The sequence below is a fragment of the Xiphophorus couchianus genome, chromosome 12 (assembly GCF_001444195.1).
Source record: "Xiphophorus couchianus chromosome 12, X_couchianus-1.0, whole genome shotgun sequence".
Lineage (NCBI taxonomy): Eukaryota > Metazoa > Chordata > Actinopteri > Cyprinodontiformes > Poeciliidae > Xiphophorus > Xiphophorus couchianus.
This window is the reverse complement of record NC_040239.1, coordinates 24,427,340-24,449,785: the sequence shown is the minus strand read 5'-3', so window position 1 is coordinate 24,449,785 and position 22,446 is coordinate 24,427,340. Positions and strand designations below refer to the sequence as shown.

The 22,446-nt window shown below is 38.7% G+C and overlaps 1 protein-coding gene across 2 annotated transcripts; it reads right to left on the bottom strand.

Annotated features, from left to right (window-relative positions):
* Positions 1-9,570: 9,570 nt before the first annotated feature.
* On the bottom strand, positions 9,571-21,762 carry zbtb34 (zinc finger and BTB domain containing 34). Of its 2 annotated transcripts, none has more exons than XM_028034067.1 (2): positions 21,463-21,762; positions 9,571-16,110 (listed from the first exon to the last, which is right to left on the bottom strand). In XM_028034067.1, the coding sequence occupies exons 1-2, from the start codon at positions 21,487-21,489 to the stop codon at positions 14,548-14,550; spliced, it is 1,590 nt and encodes a 529-aa protein (XP_027889868.1). In that variant the 5' UTR covers positions 21,490-21,762; the 3' UTR covers positions 9,571-14,547. The 2 variants fall into 2 exon arrangements, with proteins under 2 accessions (XP_027889868.1, XP_027889869.1); XM_028034068.1 differs by having other exon boundaries at positions 21,545-21,761.
* Between the last annotated feature and the right edge of the window lie 684 nt (positions 21,763-22,446).

The window sequence follows — 22,446 nt, the reverse complement described above, 5'->3', positions numbered from 1 at the left end:
ACTTGACTCGGACTTGAGGACAAAGACTTGAGACTTACTTGAGACTTGCAACGCAGTGACTTGGTCACACCTCTGCTTTACAGTGCACGCTACAAAATATTTGCAAACATTGAATTTTTTTTTTTTTTTTTTTTGCTTAAAGAAAGCCACAAATTGAAATACAAACACATGAACATTTTACCAGTTATTGTTTCTTTTCAATTAAAAAACAGGTGGGAAAAAAAAAATCTACTTATTGCTAAGATTTCATAAGGTGAATCTTTCATCTTTTGGTAAATATTCATCTTTTGGTGAATTGCTTAAGCAAGTATCATAAGCTGCTTGTGAAATCTGAGCACCATATTTACTGTATAAATGTGTTGTTCTGTTGATGCAAATGAATCCAACACAATGTGTTTGTACATAGGATAATTGTAATATAATGTATGTAAAAGTTCTTTCATAATTGAGTTGCAATAAAATATGTACAGATCTTGTGTTTATTTTATTTTTTGGGGGGGGGGAAACTGCAACTGCAACTCCTTATTTAATTCAGTAGAAAGTCTAATAAGGTAAGTTTGCTCATAAAAAGATTCCTTAAATAAATTCTGCAGCTAACCTCCTGAATTTGTTTGACGATATAAATTATGAGGCAGGGCCATGGATACTTTGAGTCACCACGTGGAAAATGATTGCTTTGCCTTCTGCCTTCTGCTCTCGACTGTCCAAACAAATTAACATGACATCAAGCCTAAATAAGTTTTTGTTGCTTGTCACAGTTTGCTTTAACAAGCAACAAAACCAAATGTGTGGCAATATTCCTCAACAGTAAAGTGAAAACTGCTTGGGCACAAAGTTGTTTTTTTTTGGTAGATTTAATATGCTCTAGTGAAAGTTTTTTATTCACATGCACTTATTCATAACACTAAGACATGTCAAGTTTGTTTTAAATAATGAAGGTCAACAAATCCAGCTGAGCAAGTTCTTTCACATCTGCATCAGAAGAAGTGCATTAATTAGATGACATTGTTGACAGAACACGAGAGCTTTTCTTCACCCGGAGAAAACATCATATTCTCAGAAAGTTGTAGAGGCTGTGGTTTTTTTGTTTGTAGCGGATTGAAATGATCTTGCTGATCCAGCAGAGATGTGCCCATCAGTTAGAACAAGCTGATTTTACATTGGTTAGTTCCGATCTGTGCTGCTAAAAGGAAAGAAAAAACAAATCTGAATGTTTTCCTCATTTATTTAATGGGTCATGTCTACAAACTCCCACCATTTTTGCTCCATGAATGCAACAACAAACAGTTTGTACTTTTGAAACGCCTTAATGATTTTAATAAAACCAGGAAAAAAATGTTAGGGACCAATGCTTAGATGTGTAAATTGAGATCATCTCAAAATTTCATCATTTTCTTTTGGGTTCAAAACTCAGTTCTCTACTAAGGCACCTGCTTCGTCAAAAATCTAAATGAGTCAAAATTGATTGTAGCACTTTGGACCTCAAAGTACACCTGGTATCGGTGATGGCTGGATTCGGAACATCTCTAGTTAAAAGTATCAAGGAAACGGAAGACTAAAAAAGGCAAGCAGCACCAACACTGAGAGCAAACAAGAACTTTGCCCCAGTTTGAAATGATTTGATTGCTCGCTGTTTGAAGCCACACAGAGCGACACCCTATTACATCTTCTGTGGACGGTTTAATACGGCAAACGTGTCAGATTTTCTATAATTTCATGGTTTAATCTGATCAAGTCATATTACAAATGTGCATACGAATCCTACATATACAATTTCTAACACTGAATATTTAAACATGGCCTCAGAAAGCATTGTGCCTCCAACATTCTGCTCCAGCGTCTACACATACTCAAATATCCTGTATAGTTAGCGTGACTGATGAAAAATGACAGGCTAGTAAACTTAATGCATCCAGCAGTCTCTTCAACTGACAGCTAAAATGCTCTGTAATCCTCAATTTGTCAGAGTGACAGGAAAATGACTTAACATCGCAATGAACCCAACTGTGTTAATACCGTTTTCCGACAGCAAACTAAAGGTGAAAGACTTTTCTTTTTTCAGTCTTTAACGTATACATGGAGTTAATCGGAGAACAATTATAAGCAGAAAATGTTCAGTTTCAGGTACAAAATTACCCATGAACGGGATTGTTTACATTCTTGTGTGACAATGTCAAAGACGCTTTAACCTGCATGAAGCTGAGACGGTGGCTATTAAATCTGGCTGAACGGCTATTTTCCACATGTCACAGAGGCTTTAAACAGGACGAAGTTAAGACTTTGAGCACGCCACTTGTCATTCTTGTCAGCAGTGTCTTTTCCTTAACAAAACATGAATGAGTTGCTAAAAGGGGTCTTACCAGATACACAAACACAAAACGTCTGCTTTCTCAATCAACTTAATGGTGGTGAAAAAAAAAAAAAGGACAGCGTTTCATTGTCTCCGTAAACATAGAGGACAGACTCGTTGGACGCCGTGCAAGTCTGAAGACTCACCACAGTGGAAAACCTTGAGTAAGGGTGGCCTGTTCCGCTCCCACTCCTCAACCAACATGGAAAACCTTGAGCTGACATACTGCTCTCTCAGCACAAAAGGAGCCCACATTTCCTGAACCTTCAAACCTGGAGCTTTCAATGAGCCTGCATTGTTGTGTCCCATCTGTTAAAGTCTGCATGCTTGAACTTTTAATAGAGGAATGCTTTAACTTTCCTGGCCTCTCGCAATGCCTATTTCACTTAGTAGTCACAACGGAAAAGATCATGATTGCTTTTACTAGGAGCCTTGGTTACAAGGCTCGTTTGGCGACATTCGGTTCTCTGTGAAGCAAACATCTGTCGAGGGGACAAATGATGCCGTATACTTAGGAATTTACAATGGATTTTTACAAAGTCCTGAACACATTTCTAAAAATCTAAATACATAAGGGCTGAAGATGGTAGGAGTAACCGGTAGGCTGCCAGTTTCAATCCTGGCCTTTGTCAGACTACCTTAGAGCAGCTGTGGCTATAATGTAGCTTCATTACCACCGGCGTGTGAATGTATAGGTGAAAGACTGGATGTAGAAGGGAGCGCTTTGGGACCTACTGGCCTTGATGAAGTGCTATGCAAGCACAGACTGTTTACAAATGAAACAGTGGTCCTTCTGTTGTATTTATACAAACCCATTGTCTCGAGTGTGTACTTAATAAAAACCCTGTAATTATGAGATTTGGAGTTTGCAGTGACATAAATCACCAAATGCCATCTGCTATTAATCAGATGTCTTGTCCGCAATACACCACTTGGTGTACAAGTATATAGTGCATATTATATTTAGCCTATATATGTACTAGAAGCTAATGTGTAAATGTAAAACGGAGAAGAGCCGCAATCTGTCAGAACTCTATTGTGCAGTCTTTGTTGGTTCAGCATCACACACAAGTCTGTCCCTGCGTCTCACGTTACCCACAATCCTTTGGTCTACTGGAGATGAGATTGGAGAAAATTCCTCCTTGAAAGACTTTATAAAATACGAGCACATGCTGAATTTTTAGAGTTCAGTTATAAAAATTATTGAATATTACAGATATAATAGAGTCACACTGTGACAAAACACTAACTCCCATTTTTTTCCCTTCAAACCGAACAGTTTCTCAAGTGAAACATTAATCATGAACCATTGTGCTAACCGTAACCATTAAGTATAATCAAATCCGTCTTTTCATCCCTTTTTCCACTCTGCCTTCTCTTCATCGATGTGATTCACTGCATTTGTTGGCGATAACTCACCACGGACAGACATGACATGCACTTGTACAAGAGTCCGGCTATCATTTCAGCGTTTTTCCTCAGAAGTGGCAGCTCGTCTGACATCTGTGTAATTGAGCATTCCACTGAACTGACTGAACACTGACTTTAGCCAGGGCTTCACATTGCCATAATCTAACTGCAGTTTAGGTTTAACAGAATTTTTCCTACATCTGACTTTCAAAAATATATAAGAAAGCAGCAAACGTTGACTCAGTGTAAGAAAAAAAAAAAAACAACAACAAAAAACCTGCCTCTTTTTCCAAACCGTTTACAAGAGCTATTCCCAGTTGCTGCTGTAAAACACTTTTGATGCACATGGAAGTTATTAGTTAAGCTTCAAAATGGAAACGTGTAAAATAGTGGTGAGGTATTTGCTTTTTATATAGTGGAATTTTTTATTTTTTTCCCCCCCACTTTCCAAAAGTTCAGCATGTGAGCCGATTTCTAACTGAGGAGATGTGCAGATCCTGGTATAACTTTATAGTCACACACCGTGACCACTATTCCATGCTCTTCCAAACGGTCTACAAATCCTCTGTGGAGATTTACAGGAAATCGTTTCGGGAATGATAAGAGGAATTTTCCTTTGTGCAACAGATTTTATTTATTTATTTATTTTTTATAGTATGCTTTTTTTTCTTTTAAAAAAAATGTAAATAAAAAAAAAAAAAAACTGTATAATCAAGTTATCTTTGTTTGTAAGTCTGTTCTTACTGGTCAGCTGTACTCTAGAAAGCCACACTTTTGCTTCGGCTCTTCGAACAACTGGAGAAAATTTACAGCCCCTCACACGTTGCTTGTGTTTATGCTTTTTTGCCGCATTAAAAATACAGAAAGCAGTTTTCAACTAATGATTTAATTTATTTAAAAGAAATTACTCTAAAGCAGCCTGGCCCTATGGGATTACCCCAGGGGTGGGCAACTCCAGGCCTCGAGGGCCAGTCTCCTGCTACCTTTAGATCTGTCTCTACTTCAACGAACCTGATTCAAATAATGAGGTCATTAGCAGGACTCTGGAGAACTTGACTTCACTTAGGAGGTGATTCAGCTGTTGGATTCAAGTGTGTTTGATCATGGAGACATCTAAGAGTTGCAGGACACCGGCCCTCGAGGACCAGGTTTGCCCACCCCTGGATTACCGTCTAGTTGTATCTCCCTTGGCATCAGTGACAATCACATGCTTATGGTAACTGGCTACGAGTCAGTTATGTGATCATGGATACAGTTCAATCCTGAATTATTTGTGATTAATCACAGAGTTTGGACAGTTGAGGGTAATTTCCACTAAGTCTGATTACATTCAAATCCACAGAATCAATAAAATAATTTCAACAGAACCTTTCTTGCAGCATGAAGTAGACAAACAGATCTCAAAAAGCAACACTCCACGCTCCGATCTAAAGAAATCCAAGAACAGGTGAGAAACAAAATCTGTGACTTTGTGACTCCTACACACTACAATGAGAGTCACTGTTCAGAAATCGAGTAGTGACTGACTTATCACATTTTTTTTCCCAAGAGTGCATCCAGGAGGTCACAAAATGATCCATATTAGAATCCAAAGTACTGCAGGTAGGGATTCGTGATTAACATGACTGAATCGGGATCATGGGAGAGTTAAGAGTCGTAACTCCATGCTGACAAAAAAAAAAAAAAAAAAGAACATAAAAGCCCATCTCACTTTTGCCACACAGAATTTCAGTGATATCTAGACTTTTGGGGAAATATTTTTTGGACTGCAGCGACATAAGTGGAACTTTTTGGAGGATGTGAGTCAAGTAACATCTGGTTCAATCTAACACAAAATAAAAATGAAAGAAGAACTTCATACTTACATTTAAGCCTGGGGGTGTTAGTGAGATGGTCTGGAGACGCAATTGCTGGAGCCATAAATTCTGCTTTCTACTAAAAACACTGAAAGAGAATGTCTGACCATCGGTTCATGAACTTGAGCCTGGTTTATGTAGCAGAAAAATAATCAGGAACACACCAGTACGCTCACTTCTACGTGACTCATAACATAAAAATCGAAGGTTTTGGACTGGCCTAATCAAAGGCTGGATATAAATCTATTAGAAGTACTATAGCTTGACTGTGAACAAGTCGTTCTTGCTCGAAAACAGCCTAGTGGCCAAATCAGCCACTTTGATTTGGCTGAATCAAAGTGATCTGGTAAAGAAAAGTGGGCAAAAAGTTCTCTGCAATGATGTAAAAGACTAATTACCAGTTATCACAAAAAAGTATGATCATTGTGGTCAGTGGGCGGGCAATGGAGTCCTTACTAAATGAAATAATAATTTGCAAACTGCTTGCTTCTATTTACTCAGGTTTGACATATAAATATTTGTTAGGACATCTGAAATGTTGACGTGTGAACAAAAGCAAAACAAAAGAAATCTGTAAGAAGTCACATTCTTCTCACTCCATTGTTCGATATCCCAGCTGCAGAAAAAAAAAACATTAAATAATCTAAAATCAGCTATCAAAGAAATTAATCAAAAATCAATTGTGGATTTTATTTATTAAAGGTAAACAGCTGTTCCAAACTCCCTGGGCCAGTGCAGAAAAACGTAGTAGCCCCTTAAAACTAAAGATGGATTGTGCCATTCTTAGTGGCAACAATTGCAGGCAAGTGTTTGTGATAATGGGAAATTGCTCTTTTTAATTGCTGGGCAGAAATTTTGTCCCACTCTTCTTTGAAGAATTTTTTTAAAAATTCAGCCATCTTGTAGGGTTATGTAAGTTCCTTTGTGGAATATTTAATAGTGAGGCAATCTCACAACTGGACTTCATTCATTTGTTCACAAAGGATTGTCAAGGTCATCTGCATTCCTAGTGATTGAATCACCCAAATTTGATTAATTAGATGGGTGAGGAAATAAATTTGGCTAATATAGAGTTACTTTTCAGTATGGATTTGTCACAGATCAAAATGTCAAACTTGTGGTCAAGACAAATACACAGATGTGGCATTTGTAGTCACTGCACACCACACAAACTAAGGTTTAACCTATTCTGTTTCAGTGTTTTCCTACCATATTGGATCTATTCTGTCACGTAGCATTGCCTAGCTGGCAGCTAACGTTACAAATACATAAATGCTTCAAATCGCCTCGGTGTGGATAATGTGCTACTGCTTTGGAGGAAATTATGTTTTTCCTTTTCGCTGGTAGTTTTCGCACATTTCCTTCTTGAAATGTTTTCCATTCTGTCACATTTGGCGCAGGCACACCAGATGCCACTGGAAGTTTTTAACTGGAGTCAAAGGTTAACTTTCCCTACCTGTCACAACTATTTTGTGAGACTGATCGGTCTGTGAAAGGAATTCCACCCGGGACAAAACGGACCTGAGGTCCAGAAGACTTCAATTTAACATTTTCTGTAGGAGGAGAAACTCATTTGTGTTCTTCTGCTTTTCCGCTTCCTTAAAACTGGCACTGGCTTGTCTGCCACCATAAGATAGCATAACAGTGTGACAGAAAGTGAAGAAAGAGTTGAAATGAATAAAATACAGACAAGCATCAGCTTGATGCTGTTGTGGGTAAAACAATATACTGGGTTCATTTTTAGAGTTTTCCACAGCATGCGTTTGTTGTTCATCGCAGTTCATTTGATTTTGATAATTTAGTATTTGAAATTTAGTATCAATTTTCAGAGAGATGTGCTCATTGTGCCAAATATTTTATCTTTGTGTTGTTCTGAACTTCGTAAGCTGATATTAACTGGTTAATCAATCAGCTAGACAGGCAGCTCTTAACTTGCCATTCAAAGTTTTGGCAATATTAAAACAGCTTCATGTCCACTACGACTGAACAGTGTTATTCCTTTAGTACCCAAATAATGACTGTTACTATTGAAATATAACAGCAGAATTTGTATTTCCATAATGAGAATGTCTGGACATCAATTTCAGACGTTAAGCTTAAATGTACTTTGGTAATGCAGGAGGACAATGATTCAAAGCACGCCAGCAAATTCACTCCCCCAAGAAAAGCTGATAATTTTTTTTCCAATGATCAAAACTGCATTTTATTTCAAAAACAGAAATAATCTCAAGAGTACAGAGATACATTTTTTTCCCACAGCATTTTAAACAATTGTCGTAGGATCGCCTCAAAGTCGAACAGATATGAAAGGTCCTTTCAAAGTGGCAATTTAAGGAAAGTGTGACACAATAATCCGAGTTTCTCTGATCCATCCACGTTGGTGTTAAAAACCCGAATCACATCATACTGTATTTAAAGATCCTTGTGGAAACACAGCAACCTCTGGGTTCCTGGCCTCATGTTTAGTGGTTCCTTTTAAACTCTTATTCCTCCAAGCAGAGATTTTTAGGCTGTTATTTTAGGATCGCATGTGCTTACAGTCCCATAACACTGTCAATTCATAAACTTTATCCGATTTTTTTTTATGCATTAAATGATGCAAATTTTACACCCCATGTTGCAAGAGCTATGACACTAACTGAGGGGAAGAAGAAACACTATAGTTAGCATTATATTAATGTAGCATGCAGCTGCAAATGGTGATTTATGAGACACTTGATTCTGTTAAAAAAAAGAACATAATGCCCTTAGTCCTACCACATGCGCCATGCAGTTAAAGTGTTTCTCCCCTCGGATGGATTTTTTTCGGACACAGCAGGGACAGGAAAAGTAACATTGGCAAAAATTATGTAAAGAATTTAGCTGGTCTTGAGAACCATCAAGACCGGTGATAAATTTCTGTTTTATCACCAGGCATCTGGGACTAATGCCGTTTATTGTTTTATACACTGCTACTTGGCCTCTGTGACTTGGATGGATCACAATATTTCCAGTTTTATCTGGGAAGGCGAAGAAAAATCCTTCTGAATTGCTGCGACCTAACAAAAAAGTTGCTAATTATCACTCTGAATTAGTATTTAACCTTTAGTATTAATCATTATTTTAGGAGTGAAATTAAAACAACCACTGAAGGCCGAAGGCGATTATTGCTCTTCTGAAAAATTATTCTCTAGCTCCCTCTGGAGGGACAAGCTGCACACACACACATGATTACTTTCTCATTCACACACTTTGTGTTATAACAGGTGCAATAAATCCAATACTTTCAAACAACTACCATATTTCAGTACTTAAGAAATTTAAACACATACTCAAACCGATTAAAAAGTGGAACTTAAAGGCAAAAATGAAAAAAAAAAAACAAACATACCCAGAGTGGTGACTCTTGAAGCTCCAACTCCACATCTACTGAATTCCCCCCCAAAAAATCCTAAATAGGCTTTGGATTATCCATTTTGCTTGTGGACTTTTACCCAGCTGTTCTACCTTCCACTCAACTTTCCAGTAGTATTATATAAATACAGCACTTTGAACAATGGTCTTCTTCAGCAATCTTTTTTAATTATTTTTTTTACTTAACCTCTTTGTAAGGTGTTAATGACTTCTTCCCCATGGTTGTAAAGATATTTCTGTAATATAGATCCCTTTCATGTAAAATTCTAATCTTATCTTTAAAAGAAATTTTGTTAGCGTTAGGTTACAATCAGGAAAACTAACAGAAATGCTTGATATAGCATTCAGTGTAATAAAACTATATTTGTGAATTTTAATTTTTTTAATTTAATTACTAAATGTATATTTTACTCTACAAATGTATTGAGCTGCACCTGTACATGAAAGCTGATCCAAAGCATTGAACTCCAGAATTTTTTCTAATCATTAGATATTTGCAAGCAGATGTTAACGCATGAACTCACCAACTTCAACTTGTACGCAAAGAAAAGACAAAACAGAGCCAAATCAGCGTCTTTATTTTACAAACGCATTATTCTATGGACATTTTTTTTTAGATAATAAAAAGGCAATTTACAAGCTTAAGAACCAAAATGAAGCAGCACAGAATGATTATGAGTAAAATATATAATTTGAATAAATATATCTATTTCATGCTATAAAATAAATTCATAAATGGCAATAGATACAACGTCTATAGCTGTAGCTAGCTTCATTTACTTCATAGTTGTACAAAACAGTAGAGTTCTGAGGTTCACAGTTGGGTTGTGAGGTTGTGTGTATAGAGTGGACAAAAAAAAAAACTGGAGCCGAGTCGTTTCTGCTGTCACGGTTCGGTTCGTGGTCTTCGGCGGGCCTCAGGTTTCAGCTCTGTGGGAACTAAGGGCTCATTCAGAGCATGAGGCAGAATGTTTGGGGAGTGAAGACTTGGTTCCCCGCCCGAGGAGAAGCGAACGTTTAGGATACGGAAACGAAGTCGGTGTCCAAGGATATAGCTATATTTTAGCAATATATATTTACCCTGAGTTTGAGGTTTTTGATTGTTTTTTTTTTTTTTTTTGCCTTGTCAATAGATACATGAGAGTCAGACACTTTGTAGTGCAGAGTGTAGGGGCAGGGCGGAAAACATTAGGAGGAACTGTTCTCCTCCGATCCTGAACTACAGCTTTGAATCCTGAGGAGCCGCCGAGGATCGCTGAACCTCAACATGTCGACAGACGGCCCACGCTCCACAACAGTGGCGATAGAGCCCGGAAATCCCTTTCATCGTTTCGCTCAGCTGGACGTGCACCTCCATAAACGGTGCCGCTGAGCGCCAGTTGTTGCAGTTCACCGACTCCCGCTGCGTCTCGATGAGCATCTGAAACATCTCTTTAACAACAAAAACTTTGACCGAATATTCTTTTTTGTTGTTGTTGTGAAAAGCAAAGTCAAACCATCCAAAGTATTATAAAAAAATAAAAAATAAAGATAAAGCAATATTAAAATCGTCCTGGTCCTACTTCAGCTCATCCGCTCCCTGACGTTGTTGTGTTTGATACATGACAGGCCAATATTTCATTAGGCTTGATGATCCCAATACCCCACAATCACTTTCTCAAATTATATTAAAAAAAGAGGTTATTGCTTTTCTTTCAATAATACACAGTGGACAGAAACTGACTGAAAATCTATGGAAGACTTGTGATTTTTTTAAGCCTGTATCAGTGTTCGTCAACTACCTGAAGTGAGTTTATTATAAAAGGAATAGGACGAGCTGCAATTTTAAAAAGAAGTAGTCTGACAGCCTTCCTTGTAAACACTTCCTTTTGATTACTTGTGGCCCAAAATGCATGTCCGGTTCCTTTCGAAGAGGTGGACCTAAAAACTGACAAAGAGCCAATCTGAGAGTGTTTCAAGTTCAGTTGGTTCTGGAAGTGTGTACTATCTAAGAAGTAGCTATGGTTTATTTGAAAAAAAAATAACATAAAAAGCCTTTAAATAATTCTGCCTCCATTCACCAATCATGAATACATTATTTAATAAGCTAAAAGCACCACTTAAGGGAACAACATCCCCACCTACCTACCAAAATAACTGTGGGAACAATTACTGAGTTTCTTAAATGTAAATAAGGAGATAAAGTAGACTTTCCGGTTGGAACTGGTATGTAGTTTTGACAAATATAAGTGCACAGTCAACGAAACAATTACAAGAAAACTTAAGTTAAATCTATCAGTTAGCATTTTTATAATTTTCTGGCTGAGCAACGTGCAATTTGGCTACAGTATATGAGAATAAGCTTCTTTTTTCCCCCCGCACAAATATTCATTAATTATCTGCTGAATATTCAGGCAGTTTCCTGCTCCAAAATAACAAGAAAAAAAAAAAAGGAAGTAGACTGTTGTTTTTCATGCATCATCTTCCTTCGCTGAAATGCTTCAAATACAGTGCATGACTCAGATTGTCCGAGTACAGTCTGCGAACATGGGGCGGTTGGTTGGCTTGTTGGAAACAAGTCTGCCTTGTTTGATTGCGATCGACTGCTACAAAGATCAGTTAAAATCAGCGGCCCGTCCCCGTGCCCACCCAACCACCCACTCCCCCAACCCCCCAAAAAAAGAAGAAAAAAAAAAAAGACTAGGTGAAAGTTAGAGACCAGATTTAGCTGAGTCCAATAGATTAAATTTAGGTCCAACTCATTCTTGGTATACACTTAACAGTGCCTCGATACTGTATTCATATCCTTCTGAATAATTTACCACACTACCACCAGAAGTCACTGCGTAATTTATAGAGATTTTTTTTCAAATTGAAACAATGTAGTATGTAGTTGTGAAATAGAAGAAAGTATTTTTATATGTAGAGAGTGCCAGAATCTAAAGTATAAAGCTTGTGGCAAGGCACGAGGTTTAGGATGCCACTCTATTCTCTCTCTCTCTCTTTTTTCTTTTTGCAGACTTAATAATTACAAAACTTATTGAACTTTTCTATGGCTTAAAATATAACATTACTGACTTACCTATTGAAAATGTTCTTTAAATCTGTCACAATTGATTGTTATAAGCTGAGAAACCAAACTTGCAAATAGTAATCACCTTATCCTATATTACTGAGCATTAAACTAGTATAATCAAAACGGACTCTAAAAATCACCTATTAGTCTTTGGTGTAATGTCTTGGCACAAGATTAATTTAACAAGCTTTTTTTTTTACTTATTCAACAGATGATTCTAACGAATGTGGATGTTTTCCTTTTAGACTGGTAAAGATTATGGTAAAATTTATATTAGTCAGCAACTTATATTGATGAGGTCAAATCAGCTGACAAACCCGCATGTTGTCAGCGTTTGACAGAGATAAAATTGTACTTGGTAAACATTTATAGGCTGACAGACTGCTTGTGATAAGTGAAAGTGTGCACTTCATTTGAACACACTGCTAAAGTAAAGCGAGACATGGCGATTTAAGAGAAATTCTCCACATTTTGGTGTCACTATCTCATCCGTTAAAAGTGTAAAGATGACGTAAGGACATTCAGAGAAGTAACAAAATAAAAATCCCACGTAATTTTAGACTAAAGCAAATAACAGAATCTTCCACCAAACGTACAATAATTATGGAAATTATATGAAATAAACTATGATGTAATACATTTTTAGTTCATTGGCATAAAATTCAACCTGGCCCAGATGGGAGAAAATAAAAGTCTATAGTAGGTGTTCTTTAAAAATACACACACACACACACACACACAAAAAAGGCATTTAACAGCTGGATGGCAAATAAAGAAGCAGAGTAGCACAAACAGAACCACCCGGCTAAGTTTTAAACTCGCAAACAGTTAGTTTGGCACTTTTAGCGCCTTTTTATACATAATAAGATCCCCTTCCCTGATCCCAAATAACACAATGAGTATAGATAAAAAATAAAAATAACAATGTCATGCCACATGCATGACTTTAAGCCAATAGTATTTATAAGATTTCAGAATGGCAACAAAGTTTTTGTACTTTTCTCTGACTGAAGTTATACTCCAAATATGCATCAAGAACCACAAAACGAAGTTCTGCTCTTTTAATCAGTGGGCTGGCACTAAGCTGAAACCTAACTCTGCAAAGTGCTCTAATACTTTTAAAAACTGACCACATTTCCACATATTTATCTTTTAACCTTAATCCAGCTATGCCACATCTACGACAATGACACAGAGGAACACACTCCTAATTGGATTCCCAACAAACACAACAAAACAAAACGAGCCTTTATAAATGACGGAATATAAACTATGAGGCAATGGCTGAGATTCCTTTGTTCATTCTTTTTGCATATTGTTCAAGCTGGTCCCTAAGCTGTGCTTAGTTAACAGCAAGTACACTTGTCTCTGTCAGATACTGAGTATTACATTGGAAGCCTTCCTCTTTATAAAACAGACACAAGTTAATTCATTGTAAATTAGCCTATAGGGTAAAGAGGTATACATGTGACTTTACTTCGTGGACATATTTCACCCATTTCATGGGTGACAGTATCTAATACCACACCTGGACCAACTGAGTGAGACTTCCAGTAGTGATGTGGGATAAAATCCTGAAGTGTATTTGTAAAGCAAGTATCACCAGACAGAAAGTAAAACGTGTCTTGAAATCATAACAGGGCCAGTTTCTTAATTTGTCCGCAATATTTGCCAGAAGCACACAAGTAAGCTTGCAGATTTAATGCACTCCTAACATAGCACCTTCTTGATCATAATTTTAACCTGGCTGACCATAGACATTTGACAAGGACTTTGTCCCTAATCCATACAATCAGCAAGGAATATTTCCCACCCTAGTATCAAGGCTTTGTGTAAAAAGAATAAGTGTTACAGCGTTTGGCAATAAGATAAACTGTACATAAAAGCTAAAACGGATTTCAAACGGTGAACACGTCTGTGCCGGCTAGGTTCTTGGCTATGAGGTAGAACCCGGTGAGTTTCATTGAAGTTAAAATACTGTCTATTATGAGTATGTAGTTATAACATGAGGTATTAAACGGATATGTCACACGAAGCTTTGCACTGGCAGAAAAATCATTCCTTGTGAGTAAGTGACCTCCAGTGGCCACATGTGCAAAAACAGGTCAGGTAAAAAGGTGATATGACAAGCATCTTACCAGAGCTTTCACATTATCAATTATTGCAACATGCCTATATAACTCTGTAAATATTTTTTTTAAAAAAACATGGAAAGATAAAAAGAGCAATCAACTGGAGGTCTTGATTATTGGGACCACCTCAAAAATAGTACGTTGTGACTCCCTTTGCTTGAAAGAATTTCTATAATAAAGCATCCACTTTCTTTCACTCATTCTCTGCATCAATTTTACCAAAAAAAAAACAACTGACAGAAACGCTTGTATCAAGAAAGGTTCATAGCAGAGGGATTCCAAAAAAAGTGAGTTCTTTAGATTGAGTTGAGCTAATCATATTTTAAAGCTTCCATAACCTGAAGCAGGACCTTAAAAATCACATCTGGATGCCTGAGCCTCCTCTGGACTGCATTTGGAACTCTCCTCCATATCATTGGCTGGTGCCTCTTCCGCATACTGCGCCTTATAGGCCATCCCCTCTGGTGTCTCACCCTGGTCCTTTTGACCTGAGCTATCCTCGGTTCTCTCCGGGGAGTCCGTGTGATTGCTAGCCTCTGACGCTCCCATGTGCTTCTTCCGCAGGTGTTGATTAAGGGTGCCCTGGAATGGGAAGCACTTACCACAGATCTGACAGTGGAAGGGCTTGTTGTCTGTGTGGCCACGGATGTGGTACTCCAGCTGGTCTTTCCTTGTGTACTTCTTGCCGCAGAACTTACAAACAAATGGGGTAATTCCCATGTGCAGGCGCATGTGGCGGTCCAGACTCCCTTTCTGATTGAAGGTCTTTCCACAGTAGATGCATATGAGTCTTTCGTTGTACGGGTACCACTGGCTCCGGAGGCTACGCTCTCGCACGTCATTCTCCAACCCCGCAGAGCCCACGGCTGATTCGGCGTCGTCCGAAGCGGGTTTCATTTGACTCAGGACCCCTGCCGGGATAGCCACTGGGCGCTTTGATCGGGCTCTCCCACCTCTGAAGCCACTGAGGATGGAGCGAGAAGGACTGGAGTTGCTGAGGTTGACGAAGCAGGAGGAGGACAGCCCTGAGTAAGAATAGGCAGCAGGCTGGATGACTGGGCCGTAGGAACCCACGGTCACCGCCACAATTTGTTCTCCGTCCACAAACTCTGTGTGGTAACCATCGTCACCAGCTGAGGAACTATCTGAGCAAGATGGCCTGTCGTTCTTTTCTACCTTCACATGCACATCTGTGACTTGCCCATCTTTGCCAATCAGTTCTATTTGCTCGGTGTCACCTTCGATGACTGCATCGTGCTCTGACACGCCATCGCTACTGCCACGATCGGATTGCCCCTCCTCTTGCTGCTGCCGCACCCGGCCCTGTCCTTTGCCTGCTTGCTCCGACCGAGCTTCGCTGACTCCCTGGCTCTGCCGAGGGTAATAAGGGGGGGAGATCTGGGTAGGGTTTATGAACAGGTTGCTGTCGTTTACACCATTGTGACTGATTTGCGAGCTGTCTTTATCTGGGCTACAAGCATTAACTGGGAGGCTGATCTTGGAATGGATGCTCTCCAGGATCTGGGTGCACTTATCAATGATTGCCTGCATCTGCAAAAAGCTGGCCGCCGTGAGGAAGCTGATAATATCCTTGAGCTGGAGGGACATGTGACCCGTGTAGCAGAACGCAAGGAGCTGCTCAAACACCTCAGGGCTTTTGATGACTGAAATGGAAAGGCCACTCATGGTGTTGAGGGCTGAGTGGTCACGGAAGTAGGGTGAACTAGCCGCCAGGACGGCCTTGTGAGCTCGAAATGGCTGGCCCTGAATGTGGACGATGATGTCGCACAGCTTCCCTTGCAGCCGTAGCTCGTTGAGTTGGGTCAGAACTGTGTTACTGAACTCCGGCACATCAAACTCGATGTAGCTGCCGTCGTCCATTTCTTGGATATGTTTCTCCAGTTTGTCGACAGCCTGAAAAGAAGAAAAACAATTTTCGTTTTAATGTTCTGCATACACACATTGTAATATATGCAGAATACCATGACCACTGTGGGATAAAGACAGTAACCCTTACATATGTTAGTAGCTTGAACACAATAGGCAACAAGTGAACACTTTTCCCCACATCTGTTGTGTCAGAAGGAGAACAAATGGGAAAGCATAAAGAGCTGAGAGAGTCCGTATCGGGAAAGAAACTATCATTTCAACCGCTGCTAATTAATCTATAATATTTATAAGTGTTTGACATTGATGAAAATGAAACCTTTCTGGCAGAACTGACCCAATAAAAGCTCCTCTGATGTTGAAGCACTTCGAGCTGAAAGAAAAGCTTAGAATTGGCTCCCATGCAAATTAGGGTTTGTTTTGAAATGCTTGCTGTAAAAAGCATTACTCCTTTCTGCAGTTTGAGATGAACAGATTATCTCCTCATGCAGTCTGCCTGCAGCTTAACAGACTTTATGCTCATAGCTTCCAGCTGTGAACTAAAACATCTTTGACTTGATATATGTGATGGGTGGCAGCTCTTTAGTTTGCACACCATAATTCTGTTTTTCGCAGCGACAAAATATTTAAAAATAGCATTAGATGTCTTTCTTATTATCAAAAGAAAATGGAGAAGTATGCAAACCTTTCAAGGTTTGCATACTTTGAAGGTTTGCTATTTGACTAGGAGGAATGTGCAGCAAGTGATGGGGCAGGTTTGTCAGTGGCATTACTCTATGTACTACTTCCTCCTAGCATTTCCTTAAATTGATTTAAAAACCTTAATATAGCTTGATATCATTAAACATTTTATACCTAAAATACACAGTGCATCAGAGACCATTGCATACAAGGCTGCTTAAGCTGCAGATCCTTGAGTTTAGAAATGGTTTGAGAAGCACAACTAGCTTCAAGTGTGGACGTAGCCTTTAAATTCCATAAAACTCAATCCAATAAAACATCTTACATCGTGCTGAACAAACAATTTCCGTTGATGGACATCCCACCTCGCAACTTATAGGACTTCAACAATCTGTTGCCAAACCCTTAGTGGTCTAGTGTAGCCCATATCATAATGGCTCAGGTCTATTTTGGTCAAATGTTATGCTTAGCAGGTGTATTATAATCTTGTCGTAAAATTCTATACAGTGTTAGCGTTAAAAAGAAAGGTGCTGGGTACATAGTTACACCTTAAACGGAAATTGATGGGAAAGCAGATAAAACTTACGCAAATGACTGTTCAAAGTCTACCTGTCAGTGACTGTAGTGAAACGTTAACAGTCATTGGAGCCAGACCGAAAAAGGTATAGTGTACATACAGTACCGGAGAAAGAGGAAAATCTGGTTCTGCCAGGGAGGTCGGCACGCACCTATTATTCTTCAGAAGGCTTGTAAAGAAAAGCTACTACAATTAGGAACAACTCATGTGGGGCAATTGTCTATGTGTGATAATCTTTCTAGATTCTGTCACTTATTGACAACATTTACTAAAAAGCTACGAGTTGAATTCAGGCGCTACGTTGCAGGCTTTTTTAGGATATACATCTGAAAAAAAACATTGACTATAAATTATAACTTACAGTCAGGACACGTTTGCAAAGTTACTGTCTTCTACATTCACCAACAAATCCTGTTTGAGTCTCACTTTCCCTGACATTAGATTATCAAAAACACTGGTTTGAAATTAGGCATAAACTCACAAACAGGTAAAGAATGGCCTCAAAATGAAACTCCAGTATGTTTATTGCAAGTAAATACAAATAAGTTGTTCCAAGAGGCTGAGGTGTTGGGAGGCAGTTTGTGATTAAAATTTTCTTTTATGTTCTTAGTGTTTGAAAAAGGCAGATCTTTGGTGCACCACCTCTTCCCGTCATTTTCTCTGTTTATAATAACTGGTAAATAGCCACTCTGTGCGTACATGCTAATAGTTTGAGGTTATAAGAGAACTTTTATTAAAACAACTTTTGGGGAATGGAGTTTTTACAAAAAAGTAGAAGTCTGTATCAGTGTTGGTCCTCTGTTAGGACAAGCTTTTTATTGTAACAAATTAAAACACCAAGAGAGAGTTATCAATTGCAAATAAGATATTAACTGCTTATAAAGCTTTAAGCTCACTTCAAATATTCTGGACTATCCTCTTAGGCTGTGATAGCTGTTTAGATTTAACTGCTCTCTCCTACCTCCTCGACTGTCCCACATTTTTCCCTCATAACCCTTGCCGGCTATTCAGCACTATCCTATGCAAACTGAGTACTGTCAGCACACTGGGGATGTAAACACTTTCTCCAGTCGCGAAAGCTTGCCAAGACATCTTTTTAAAACATCTGTCCAATGAACCTGTATTCTTAGCAACAGAAAGACAAGGCATAAGAATATCTTTAGTAAGACGGCTGATTTTCACTCCTGCCATGACAATGAATAAATAAAACATATTCACACTGACAGACTCTTTACAACATGTAAACTAGGTGGAGCCAAATGGAAAGGCAGACAAAGAATGTAAGCTCAGTAACTAGAATGTACATGGTGTGTGAGGATCACATGCTTGGCTTGGATGCAAAAAAACAAAACAATTGGAGCTAAGCTCATATTTCTTGCTAGATAATGAGCTTGATGCTGCTGCTATGTAGGTCCACAAAGATATATTAAAATGCTTGTCATTTAGAGGAGGGAAAAAAAAAACCGGTCAGCAGGAAAGCAGTTTATGCTTACTTCAACATCAGCAGGCAGCATTTGCCTACTTTGAAAAACTGTTTGTGGGCCACACCAGACATGGGACAGAACTGCTTAACAAGCACAGAATGAAGAACAATTTAAAACAGATAGTAAAGCACCCATATAAAAATAGACTGTGGAGGGCCTAGGGGACAGTAAGATGTGCACAACTTTGCTGAAGTGAAAATAACACACACCCTGAAAACGACACAGCCTTCTGTAGCGAGAAATCAGCATGGCGCGCTGAAGGTTTCGCGTTGAGCCTTGTGGGTGGGTTCTCCAATTGGATTTGTTTGCAATACATGAACCTTGTTTTTTTCTTCTTCATTTCAGGCTAAATACATCTTGAAACATTTGGGCCTGTCTTTATCCTCCTCATCGGTTTTAAAACAAGATACCATCAACAAACATCCCTAATAAATGTTTTACATTTGATTTAGTTTGCATTATGCTTTTGTTAACAAACACCAATAAATTTAAAGATTAGCCAACCAAATTAAGAGAGTGGACCGACTAAGGTTCCAGTTGGGTAATGCAAATTAAATTTGATACAACATCCTTATAACAGAAATCAGTGGAAGTAAAGTGACCGCTTGCTGTTCAGTTGCTGGAAATATCTAAATGCACAATAACCTTTACTGTAGTCCTCTTTTAGCAGGAGGGCAATTAGAGGGATGGGAGGAGTTATAACTGGTTGGTGGAATTAAACCTTAATGGATTTTCATAGTGCACAGTGAAAATTTGGAGGGAAATGCTCTATCTACAGAGTAAAAAGCGACCTAAAAATATGGGAATGTGGCTTGTGGTGTGAAGCATTTTAATGGCCATTAAGGCTGGAGAAGTGACATATTTTAACAGCACTTCAACATCTTCGGACTGACACCTGGCTGATCTGGTTTTCTTTGAAAGCTGATTGCAAAATTATTTCTTTTTTGTTGTTGTTGTTTTAAAGGACTATATCTAAACAAAAATGAATACAGTATCACCTACAGAAAAAGTATTTATAAATGAAGCAGAAAATGAAGTGATTGCAAGATCTTCCCCCATAAATGAATGTTGATCGGATTTGCACTAAACTCAACAAGAACTGAAAGTTAGCCATATGTTGCACCTTTTGAGTATCTGAATATATATATATATATATATATATATATATATATATATACAGACCAAAAGTTTGGACACACAGTTGTGTCCAATCCTTTGGTCTGTACTGTATATGTGGAATAAAATATTACAAAAGCATGTGCCTGAGTCAACTTTTATAAAGTTACTGCAACATGAGGCAAAAACGAGGATTACATAAAACTTCTGACACTTCTATTGCACTGCAGAACAACTTTCCTTCCAAGTGACCAGTTTGCTCTATGCCTCTCAGTGAAAAATAATAAAACATAAACAGAATTAGAATCAATACAATTTAACTACTTACCACATAAAGCAAACACAGAGCTGTAATAACAAAAGAATGTGGGGGTTCAATACCACAAAGCACTTGTAAACACTGCAACTAGTTTGGCAGAAACAATCTAATCTGGCATATGCTTTTGCTTAAATAAGCCTGGTTACAGTTGCAAATATCAAATGTCAACATTAATACTGATTCATTTCTAAGGATAATTTTTATTGAATTGAATTGAATTGAAGAACAAATGACTGTCAAATATACAGAAGTGAACCCTGCCTTCAGTGACCCAGGAGACCTAGATTTACTGAAAAATAATATGCCATGTCCCTGCACTTTGTCCTGCCATATCTCGCTTTCTTAGAACAAATTGTAACAAAGTGTGCTGCCATATCTGCTGGCCCTCCTCACGCCCCAGGAAATCCAGTGAAGTTTTTGACAGATGGGATCTAAATGCAGCCCTGGTGCCATATCATATTTGAACAGTGAGTTTATCAAAAAAAAAAACCTTTTACTTTACACCACATATAAAATGTAACAACTTTCAACCTGGAGAGTAGTTCAATGTGCGTTTATAAAAAAAAAAGGCATACAGTGCACACTCTTATATGTCGACTACCAAGGCACATAAGAAGCAAATAGGAGCAGCTTCAAACTTTAATGTGCAGCGAGTAATGATGGGGGAGGAGGAGAGGGTCTGAATAGCAAAGCTGCTACCGTTCACGCTAGCTTCACTGTCACATCGAGCTCATGTTCATTACCATGTCTCACTCCAACAAAAAGCTTAAAGTCAGGTTAAAGTTACTTAACCACTTTCAGCCGATTCAGTGGGCTGGACAACCTGCGTGTTAAGCATCAAATAAGCAGAGACTAACCAGCTACACTAGCTAGCCTACAATCAAGTTTCACAGAGAAATGGACTGCTTAAGCAAAATGTTCCAATTTGTGTTATTCGAGCATAAATCTTGGGCTCCGGTTCATTACTATATAATGACTGTCAAGCCCTTGGGAGTTAATAACCAAGTTACAACGTCGAACTCGGGCGGAAACTATGTCGCTATAATATTACCCAGCTACAAGGCTAGTTAGCCAATGCTAACGCTTAGCCGCAGTTTACTAGTCACTTTCGTTTCAGCGCCTAGCGTTACCCACAGGCTAACGCTGGCTAAGTAGGTAGCAGCTAGCGTACGGTCGTAGGTAATTATTTCGCCATTACTTACGCTGAAAAGGTACCGACGTGCCCACATAACAAACGCACTATGGTCACCAGTCCATGCCAAAGACGAAGTCCACCACACTCACCGTCTTGAAGGTTGGCATTTAGATGCTGTCCATTCCCCTCAGCAGCTCGCTAACACTACAGCCAGGCCTCCCCCCCTTTTCCACAGTCCAGATGTGTCAGGCAGTTGCTGCTGCAATTTTTGCATCAACAGGAAGTGTTCTTTAGGCTCGTTGCATTCATTCTATCTAATGTATCTTGCAGCAGAGCAGCCCCTCCCTTGCTTGAGTCAGTGTTGTACGGTGACATATTATGTTCTTAATCTATGACGGGGTGAGGGACGTGCACTCGCAGAAAATGAGAAATAGAGCTGCTCGTGTCTTTTGCTTTGAAGTAGTTTACCTGATGGTTTGAAGGTTATGTTTTATAAAAAAAAAAAGAAATTACATTGTGCAGTCTAGTCTAACTTTTTTTTCAACTATAGTCAAAAGTTTATATTTATTCTGTGGTAACTTGATTTATGACAGAAATGTAATCACGTACAAGTTTTACTGAACTAGTATTTGTTTCTTCTTGTTGCTCCAAGAGGAAACAGTGTTCAAGTATTATACATGAGGGAACAATAATAAAGACACTGTTAATAACAATAACTGTCAGGAAGCGGTGTGGTGAAGGGTGGTGAGGCAGATGCAGCGGACCCAGGTATGATGAATATGAAGATTTAATGAGAAAACTTAATCCAAACAACGAGCAGCAGGCACATGGAAACACTGACGACACAGAAGCTAACATTGACGAGGACCCGACGAGGAACAAGGAACACAGGTGGAGTTAAATACACGGGAGGGTAATCACAGAGACGAGACACACCTGGGAACAATCAAGGGGAGGACAGGACAACGAAGAGACTTAACGACACAGAAAACTCTAAATAAACAAGGAAAAACACAGATCATGACAATAACAACAACAACAACAATAATAA

Excerpts from the sequence above, each read along its gene's own strand:
- zbtb34 (XM_028034067.1), bottom strand. The coding sequence starts at position 21,489 with ATGTGGGCACGTCGGTACCTTTTCAGC. Across the intron at positions 16,111-21,462 it reads CACGTCGGTACCTTTTCAGC|GCTGTCGACAAACTGGAGAA; the intron begins GTAAGTAATGGC and ends TCTTCTTTTCAG.